Source organism: Gavialis gangeticus, unplaced genomic scaffold (assembly GCF_001723915.1).
Source record: "Gavialis gangeticus isolate Ggan-Ray unplaced genomic scaffold, GavGan_comp1, whole genome shotgun sequence".
Lineage (NCBI taxonomy): Eukaryota > Metazoa > Chordata > Crocodylia > Gavialidae > Gavialis > Gavialis gangeticus.
This window is the reverse complement of record NW_017728992.1, coordinates 66,071,993-66,082,404: the sequence shown is the minus strand read 5'-3', so window position 1 is coordinate 66,082,404 and position 10,412 is coordinate 66,071,993. Positions and strand designations below refer to the sequence as shown.

At 38.7% G+C, this 10,412-nt stretch overlaps 1 protein-coding gene across 1 annotated transcript in view; it reads left to right on the top strand.

Annotated features, from left to right (window-relative positions):
- Positions 1-9,449, top strand: part of CUNH6orf62 (chromosome unknown C6orf62 homolog) — a 20,088-nt gene extending 10,639 nt beyond the window's left edge. The window contains exons 4-5 of the mRNA XM_019523788.1: positions 2,658-2,792; positions 7,095-9,449. Of these exons, the coding sequence (XP_019379333.1) occupies positions 2,658-2,792; positions 7,095-7,220 (261 nt within the window). The 3' untranslated portion in view covers positions 7,221-9,449. The remainder of the gene's footprint in view (positions 1-2,657; positions 2,793-7,094) is intronic.
- The last annotated feature ends 963 nt before the right edge of the window (positions 9,450-10,412 follow it).

Sequence of the window (10,412 nt, the reverse complement as noted above, 5' to 3'; positions counted from 1 at the left end):
GTTCATTGAAGTCAGTACCAAAGCTCTCACTGATGTTGGATCAGGCTCTTACAACAAATTAATTTGACTACAGAGAAGAACCAGTGAGCATAATGTTCACACACTGTTTGTGGAGGTGTATTTTGTTTTTACAATGAATCAGTTGGTGCAGAAATACCAGTGATGGGTACTCTGTGAATACTAGAGACATGTAAGCCACTTATTTTACAAAGCAGCTTAAATTTTGAATGCCAGCCTGTGGTTCATTTCATTGCTTGGTTCAGTGTCTGCAAACTATCTGAAAGGTCTTCACAAAGAATAGATGCTTAAATTAGTAACTGGAGAAGCTGGAGCTAGTTGTGGCTGTTCAGTATAACCAAGGCATCCAAATGACAAGACAATGTCATGAAAATTCTGATAATTGTAGTTACTGTACTGTATAGAAGAGAGTTTGACTTGAGATGCATTTAAACCATGTCTAGAATTTGCATTTTTGCCTGAATTTAATTGTTTGCAGGCATGTTAAAGTAGACTTTTCCACATGCAGCTCTGGCAGGTTTTTTTTTTTTTTTTATATTCCCATCTCTAAATTATTTTACATTGTTTTCTTGACAAGTTATGTAGTAGTAGTAATATTTTTACAAGGGCTTGGGTACAAGGTGATGCATAAAATATTCTGTCAGTTCGCAACACATTTTCTGTTAGGGTTAGGTTTAGGTTTACTAAGTGGTAACTGCTTGCCTGAATTTTTTAATGTGCTGCTGTTGCAGATGATGCCAATATCAAAGGAAAGGGTGGGAAGTTCTTTTAGTTTGTGAACATTTTCCAACACTGTGTGTGTGTAGTCAACATTATTTTCCCCTGTTAGTGTGTTTCACCTTGCTGCTTTGTGGGAAACAAAAGGAAAGATAGATTGTAAAACTATAAATTGGCTTAGAAATTCACTGGCTGATGTCACTTCTACTTGCAACTCTACTTGACTAAAGCAGCCAGCTTTCATTTAAGCTGTTTTTGAGCTTGATTGGTGCTCCTTAGTGAATGGCAAATGGACAAATTGCACTGAGCTTTTGACTCAATCCAGTGAGTTTTTCTTAAATTATTCATTCCTACCAAAGTCTAATTACTTGTGTACTTGGTAAATGGTGGTATAAATTGTGGATGCTTTTCTACTGAAGAAAACATGATACATTTTTAGAGTTCTGCTAAATGATGCAGTCACTTTTAAGATGATGCATTAACTGGGTACGGACTACAGAGGAAAATGCCCAGTAGTGCCTTATTTTTGCTTTACTAAGAAGTTGCAGTTCAAGGCGCTCCTGTGTGTTAACTTTTTAAACCCTGTAAGTCATTTGCAGGCAGACACTTGTACTTGATAGAATTGCTTTTTCCCTACTTCTTTTGTTTGTAAAATGCTGAATATATTTCATGAGGAATTTTTTGTTTTATTTTTCTGGATATCCAATCTAAATTTACTTTGCTGCCATGTCAGGCCATTGGTTCGCATCCTCCTCTCTGCAGCAAGACAGAAAAGGTGCTTTCCCTCTTCTTTATGGCAACCCTTCAAGTATTTTAAGACTACTATCATATCCCCTCTTAAGCTCCTTTTACACAAGCTGAACATGCCTAGCTCCTTTAGCCTATCCTCGTATGACTTGCCTTCCAAGCCCTTGATCATCCTTATTGCCTACCTCTGGACCCTCTCTAACTTCTCTGTGTCCCTTTTAAAATGTGGAGCCCAGACCTGCATACACTCCCGCAGATGAGGTCCTACCAGTGACAAGTTAAAGGATTACTGTCACCTCTTGTGTCTTGCACCTAATGCTTGTGTTGATGCAGACCAAAAAGGCACTGGCCTTGTGTGTGACTGCATCACACTGCAGACTCATTGAGTTTTGTAGTCTACTAAGACTCCCAAGTCCTTTTCCACAGAGCTGCTATCCAGCCAGGTGTCCTCCATTTAAATTTTGTTTTCAATTATTCTTCCCGAGGTATAGCACTGTTCATTGAATTTCATCCTGTTAGTTCTAACCCAACTTTCCAATTTGTCAGGATACTTCTGAATTGTGCTTGCATCCTCTAACTTGTTCATAATCTTCCTAGTTTTGTGTTGTCTGCAAACTTTCTCATGGAGCTTTCCATGCCTTCATCTAAACCATTAATAAACGCATTGAACAGCACCAGGCCCAAGACAGACCTTGGTGGGACTCCACTGAACTTCCTGTCACTCCGATGTGGACCAGTTAATAATTGCCCTTTGCTTGGTTAACCACCCTATAGTAGTTTTATCTAGCCTACAGTTTTCTAGTTTGCTTATGAGAAAGTCTAATGTCCTTTCTGTTTTGTACAACAAACTTGAGTCAAGGTGGTAGCAATAGAAATTCAGTTTTTACTTTCAGATATATTAGAGCAAATAGTTCATATATGTCTTCTGTTGCCCATGTCTGCGTCCAACAGATGAATAACATGATTGCTGGTCAGATAATCTGTTTATAACTTTGTGGGTTGAAGTGAGATTGATAGTTTTGTGGCTTGTATTTTTTGTTTTTTGCTTGATTTCTTGCAGCTCAGGAAATCTCTGAGAAATCTGGGTTGTGGTGGTCTTGGTTTATTTGGATAAAAACGGAAACTAGTAATTTTGATGTGATTTGTTTATAAGCACTTGTTTCATTCCTGCACAGGCCAAGTTTGAATTTCACCACGGTGACTATGAAAAACAGTTTCTGCATGTTCTGAGCCGAAAGGACAAGACTGGAATTGTTATCAACAACCCTAACCAGTCAGTGTTTCTCTTCATTGACAGACAGCACTTGCAGGTAAATTTGTTTTTTTTAATTTTTTCAAAGTGTATCTGTGTGTGTATTTGGGTTTTCTTTCTTTAAGGGGGTGGAATTTTTAGGTTTTGCTCATAAGAAAACACATAGCCTTTGAAAAGTCATAGAAATACTGTACAATTGTCCCCAACCAAATTATTTGTTCTGTTGTAAATATTTAATTTATATGTGGAAAAAAAGAAAAAAGATTTTGTTCATGTTTGCAGTTAAGCAATTTCAAAACATACCTATACCATTTACAGAATTCTAGGGTCTGAAAACAGACTATGAGGCAAAAAAGTACTTTATTTTCTCTCACACATTATGCACGTTTCCTCCCCCAAAATTTGGGTGCAGGTATTAAGTGGGGAAGTAGTTTTCTGTGCTGGAGACGCTGCATGCCATGCAGTTTCCAAGATGACTGCAGTTTGTATCTACTGGGCAAGCTAAAGGGGCGAAGTCCTATGTTAACAGTGTCATGCCCATAGCTTTTGGCTGAGCACTAGGTTGTGCCCGAAGCAGAAATTGAACTGTTGGTAGTACTTTCATGAGGCGTACAATGTAGAAATATTACTTTATTTACCAGTACTTACATCAAGTGCTAGTTACAGTAAAAAACTAAGTCTTGCTACTGCCCTTGAAGGGATCTGAGGCTTAACTTCTGTGACAGAGTAGGTCCTCCTGGAAACATTAGAGTGTGGCATCCCAAGAGACTCTCTTCCCCACCAGGAAGTTCTTGCTGCTTCACTAGACTGTCTTGGAATGTCACACTTCCTGGACTCTGTTCCCAGGAGGAATTAGTGTGTCGCAGTCAGCCATGACCCTGGAAAAATCTTTTTTCCTACATTGTCTTCCAAACAGACGGTGCATATTTTATTTGGGGCTTGTTATACATGAGAAAATATGATATGCTGCTATATAAGATTGATTCCATGCTCTTGCATTACTGAGGCAATAGTGGGAAGGGGAGAATTTAAAACAGACTTAATATGATCTTATTTTAGAAAACTGAAAAAAAGGGGGCTTGTCTTTACTAGTAAGAAATGTATGAAAGTGAATTGAAACAACACATTCTTAAAACAATTTAAAGGCTTTCTGAGGCTTTCACTTTCAAGAATGTGGGGGTAGTGTGAAAGGCTGTGTAATTATGGGTATAAGAAATGATTGTTAAATGCCCTCTCTTCTAATCACAAATCAATAAGGCAGTGGAGACCCTTGCACTGTTTCTAATGAGCTACAAAAAATCCCCATTTGACAAGGGGAGTAGCTTAAATGAGAACTGTCAAAAACATCTGGTGCTCAGACTGAGGCAGTAGTTTTTAAACTAGGGATGATGGTCATGGGTGGGGTCATGAGCCCGAGGAAGTCCCAAATTCCCCTGAACCTGCAGTTGTCTTATATGCTGGCGCTTGACAGGGGGGTGGGGACTTGCACTTACTTTGAGGGGTAACTGACACCTATGGTGAGTGAAAGCCAAACTGGGACAAGCTTAGCTCTATTTTATTCAGTTTCACTGCCTTTGTGAGGTACGAAAGCACATGAGTACATGAAAGCACATAGTACAGTTGAGGCAAAGTTAAGTTCCTACCCATGTTACTTGTGGGTAGAGTAGCTTTTTTAACTCTGTGCCTGTGCTCACCACTGCATGGAGTCATCTGAAATTAGCAAAATGCAGTTGTGCCCCAAACAGGTTTGGGAACCACTGGCCTTGAGTTTAGACTCAAGAGCTGAAAAGATTAGACTAAAACTCAGAAATGAGGACTGCAGTTTAGTAAGTTTTTCCCTGTGGCATGCTGGAGCATTCCACTGGGAGAGCAACCTTCATATGCTTAGATAACGTTTTTCCAGACATTAGTCCAGGTCTATAAGAAACTTCAACAGGAACTGAAGACCATCACAAGCTTCACTACATTCTACTCTAAATCCTAGGTCCATTCCTTTGACTTCTGCTTACTCTAGTAAACATGCCAAAGAAAGTGAGAGTACTATGGTCGTATGTCATGCAGAAACTTTTTTTTAAGGGCTCGAATCTTCTGCTGCTAAGGGCCCTAGCTCTGCAGGTCCACCTGATTGCATAGTCCTAATGGCATGTAGTTGGAGCTTTATTTGTTTTGCTGTTCTTTTACGGCTTTGAATTGCTTTAGAAGCATAACCTACCACAAATAGCGGTGGTCTGAGTTGATGCCTTCATTAGGCAATAGCCTTGACCTCAGTAATTTTTTATAACCTTTCTGAAAATAGATATCAGAGCTTTTGTAAATCTTACATAACAACAAAAAGAAAAATAAACACTTTAATTTACTTCATTCCACGAGGAATGATTTCCAGGGCAAGTATGCATTCAGTAGCTGAATTCGGATTGCTTCCACTTCCAGCCAGTCTTAGAGTAGAGAAGCTCTTACAGCATTTTTTCGTTTCTTTCCTCAACAAGCCTCTCTGATTAGAGAATTTCAGAGGAGGAAAGAGGCAGTTAACATTCACTTCCCTTTAGCTTTTCAGGTTCTTCTGCATTTAAGCTACATAGTATGTAAAACATCTTACTGCAGTCACTGACTCATCAGAATACTTGCTTGGAGCACTGTAAAACAAACCTTTTAAATTGGGACTTACATAACAGTAGCATCTATCGCAATTCTTTTGGTGGATTGTGCCACAGAATTCAGGGATTGTTCTGAGCCTTGCTGCTTGCATGCTGTACTATTTTGCTTGCTAAATCTTTTTACTCTTAATGCTCTTTCTTGCTGCTTTAGATTTAGTTAAAGCAGCAGTAGACAAAAATAGATTTCCCATGTGTTCAGGGGCATCAAAATACTAACTATTAGTGTTCTGGAAAGCTGTGTTCACTTTGGTGTCTTGTAGTCTCTAAAAATACTTGTCCCCTCTTGTAGCAGAAATGGCATGAAACTTTAAAATCAGTATCAACATTCACATCCTGGTCATTGAAATGTAATATGTTTTAAAATGTAATGATTTTGTGTAAAGACAAAGCAAATAAGATTTTGAAGATAATGGATAATTGTAAGTACACCCTCATTCGGCTACTGCAGTTATTCCTGTGAAGTATGTCTGCCCGTTCAGGGTCCAAAGATTTGAAATTCAAGTCGTGACCCTTATTTATTCAGACATGACTTACTTTTCTAAATGTATGTACTTAAAAATAAGCAGACCCCACCCCCAAAAACAAACAAAACCCCCACAAAAACAAAACTCTTTTGTTTCTGGCCTAAATACTCTTGATCTTCTTGGGTTTATTTCTTTGCCCCACATCCAGAGAGGCTGCAGAAGTCTTCCTAGATACCTATTCTTTTTCACCAGCTTCTCTTACACCTGAATAGGTGCTTAAATGAACATTGTGTTGCTTAAATAAAGTATGCTACTGGTAAACTTGAGGCAAATGCAGGCTTCCTGGTATAGGGAATAGTATAATGCGTAAATACTGTGTGTGATGCTGTAGTATCCACTGAGTGTGATCAGAGCAAATGGAGAAGTAAGTTCTAATTACCCCAGGAGAATTCTAGCCTGACTGTCTCAAAGGGCCAAATGACTTGGGCCATGATTCATAGATTGTAAGGCCGAAAGGGACCTCGGAAGATCATCAGGTCTAGCCCCCTGCACCAAGCAGGAAAGATAACTGGGGGTCAGGTGACCCCAGCAAGGTGAATGTCTAGTCTCCTCTTAAAGATTTCCAGGGTAGGCAATTGTACCACCTCTGGAGGGAGATTATTCCACAGTCTGGACACCCTGACTGAAGAAGTGAGTCTATAAATCTCACCATGCATGCACTCTCCATGGCCGTTGAAGTATCTTTTGGAAAAACTAGTCAAACATCAGTGTCCTTTAGTGCTAGAACTCTGATCTTGAAGCAGGAAAGAGTGCTGCTCCTGCCTTATGTAGGCTAGTAGGCAATAACTTGCATATCCTATGAGAGCTGAAATTTGAACCTGAGATGGTTTCAGTGTTTGTTTTTTGTATATAGAAATGTGTGACTTGTTTTGTATACAAAATATATTGTATAAATCCTTCATTGTTGTACAGATAATATTAAATCATTGTGGAAAGAAGTTACGAAATTCCATTTGTTTTGCCAAGGCCTGTGCTACTTACTTTATCCTGGGGTTGCATCCCAGAGTTCTAAAAACTTTTTTTAGGTTGACAGTGCCTAGTTTTGATCAGACAGACTCTGATACATACAGAAGGAGTTGAAACGTGTAGAATTTACACTATATTCAAGGTGTTTTTGGTGCAACTGTGTCTGGGGTAGGGTGGAAAAAAACTACATACTTAACTTTTTATATGTATTTCCAGACTCCAAAAAACAAAGCTACAATCTTCAAGTTATGCAGCATCTGCCTGTACCTGCCACAGGAACAGCTCACCCACTGGGCGGTTGGTACCATAGAGGAGCACCTCCGTCCTTATATGCCAGAGTAGGGTACTGGCCAGCAAAATGGGGAAGATCACAGAAAGCAGCAGTGAATTCTTACTTTCCTCACCACTTTTATTCTTTCAGAATGTAGAAGAAAATGGACTCATGTTCAGAACACTATACATTGTGAAACGTGGTCATTCTGGATTTTTTTTTTCATTTGTATCTCAGAACTTTTAATTTTTTTTAAATGTTTTCTGCATGGACCTTATGAAAGAGAGGATGCTCTGCACACTTCTGCATTGCATCAGCATCTTACTAAATGTGAAATGAAGAGACTGTTGTACACTGAAACAAATGTATCTGAAAGCACGAGGTGATCATTTGTGGTGGTATTCCCATTTGTGCTGGTCATTTTCCCCCTAACATCTATAATGTTAGTCATCAGTATTGCAAGGGTGAGAAGTGAATGTAACAGGTATAAAGCCTTAGCTTTGCTGTTAATGATTGTATTAAACAGCACTATCAGATTCATTTAAATGAACAGAAAAGTGGCTATTAACAATAGAAAAGTAAACACGGGAAAGAAATCTTAAGGAAAAAAGCATCTCATTTAATGTAGGCATGTCTTGCCTTTTTTATTTTGCTGGGCCATGTTTAAGTTTACTGGCACTTTCATTTTTGGATCTCTTTCCCCAAGTTGCTGTATAACTGTATGAGAGTTGGATACATTTATACAGATTGAGGCAGACCTGGAGTCTGAAGTAACTAAAGCAGCTAAAATTGAAGTAAAAATATAGCTGCAGAAACAATGTTGGTAGAAGATTATTTTTTCCTGAGAGTTGAGACTTGTAAACTTGCTGGTGAACTGTGCAGGAAATACTGGTTTCTAAAACATTTCTTATGGAAAACCCCTTGAGGTTTTTTTGGAATAGACATTATAAAGCAGTGAACTGTAAAATAGTGTTTGGAGTGTCAAAAGTTGGTTCTGACAGAACATGAAGATTGTGCAATGAAATAAGGAAGACTACTGTATAGTTTTGATGACGAAGGCTTTGCTTAAGGGTTGAGTACCTTACTGGAGTAAATCTATATAAACCTGCTCCCTTTGGATAAAACTAGTGCTTACCTGTTTCAAATTTGTATTTAGCTTTTGTTTGGAATTGGAAGAATTGGAAATTTAAATAAATTAGGTGAAAAAAAAATGTTATTTTATGCAAAACCTGTGGGTTGAATTTATTACATGGCTCCTGTTATCTTTTGACGGTATTGCCCATAACAGATACTCTAGCCTTGTAAAAGCAATCTGAATGCAAAAATGAGTGGCAAAGAGATGTTCTTAACATTGCTGATATGATTATGACAATATGAAATCAAATTGGCAATTAAAATAATACACATGACACTGTTAGTTGCACTTTGTGCTAGTTTTTGGGAATACTTGGACAGTGTTCCTGCTGGTAGTGTTTACAGGATCAAACCTCTGGTTTGTAGTAAGGCAATTTAAAAAAAAAAAAAAAAAAAAATTTTGGCCTGTAAGACAAGTAATAGCAAATACCAAAATATAACTTAATCAGATTTCCTTTCCATTTTCAGGATATTGCTTGAAACAATCAGGTTTCAATAGCTTGAATTATGCAGCCTAATCCCAAATTATTCATGGTTTCTTTGAGGCTGGAAGTCAGTGTGTCACTGTCTGTAACTTTTCTTTGACTTTTCAGGTGGTTGCTTTCTCTGTTGAGATTTTGAACACTGAGAAAGCAAATAACTTGGAGCAAGATTTTGACCCTCCTCTTCCCCCTAAACTGTACACTGTCACAAAAGAAAAATCAAGATGTGTTTGTGTGGGCATTGTAGAAGTTTCACTACAAAAGTGGCGATATTCTTCTATCTTGATTTAATATCTCTGTATTAGGGGAAGTAATCAATACTTAATCATACTGCTGCTGTTCTGTGCATTTACACTGGATGCTGAAGATTTAAAGAGCAAGGAACTACATTAACAGCGACAGCACTGTACTTCTGAACCTGTTCCCATCCCCAACAGGTAGTATTATTTTAAAGTGCACTCTGTTCTGCACATCTATTGAAGGGAAACAGGCTCTGAGAGCCAGGGCATGAGTGCCATAGCAGCCTTTTGACTTCCAGGAAAAGTGAAGGGAGCCATTGTTATGGATCCAGGAAACTTAAGTCTTCACAGCACCGTGAATAGGAGGCATCATCTCTTCTTTATCTACAGAGGTGAATGGGAACAATTCATGTCATAATGCAATTAAAGGCCATGTATTGCATCAGTTCAGACATACCTCTGCTGGCTTTCTTTGCATGTCTAAAGGCTAAACTTCATCTTTAAATTAAAGCTTGTGAAGCTATTATTGTGACAATATTAATTCAGTTATTGCAGCTGTGGTGCATAAATGCTAAAATAGAGTTCAGAAGGTTGATCCTTTTGGCTATTAGCCTTTGACAGCTGTAAACATGTATGTGGTTGCCCTCGTAAGGGTGGAAGTAAAACCCTCCAATATTTCACTTTTTTTTTTTTTGAATATCACTCTCACTACCTATCCTGTACGTAGGAAGTTTTGGTGGCAGAGAGGTGTGGATCTTGAGTAGTTTGGAGTAGATTGAGAGTCACAGGACCATTTTTGCCTACTCCAGAAAATTCACCATGCATGGAGATCAGAGTGGGGAAGGGAGACTTGGTAGAAAAAGATGCTCATCTAACAACTACTGTGTTGTATCATTGTTGGTGTTCCTTTTAAGCTTCAGAATGCCAAATCTGCATTCAGTTGCATAGCTTCTGTTTTACAGCAGTGCTGGACTCTTTCAGCCAAAAATAAAGGGACAAAACAGGTGGAAGGGTTTACATGAGGGATGGCCTATGAAAAGGAACTGAAGCCAGGAGTCTGAAGTGTGAACTAGGTTTTAACCTACTTAGACTGACACTGCTGCTTAGTTTTGCCACAGTTGTCCAGCAAATTTCCCTTCCCCCACAATTGTAAATTATCTTGGCAAACAATACTGTAGGTTAAACATAATGACACGTAGGTTATATGAGTTCAATTTTAAGCCTGTTTTCGCTTATTCATACTGTTGCCAAACTGCACATAGGAAAATGCTAGTGCAAGCAGCTAATTTCTGCCACCCGATTGGTCTTATATTTAAGCACAAAAGAGAACAGAGTTGGGGATGTAGTCAGTCTTACCAGTTTTAAATTTTCTAGATTTAAATCCCCCCCCCCCCCCCCCCCCCCCCCC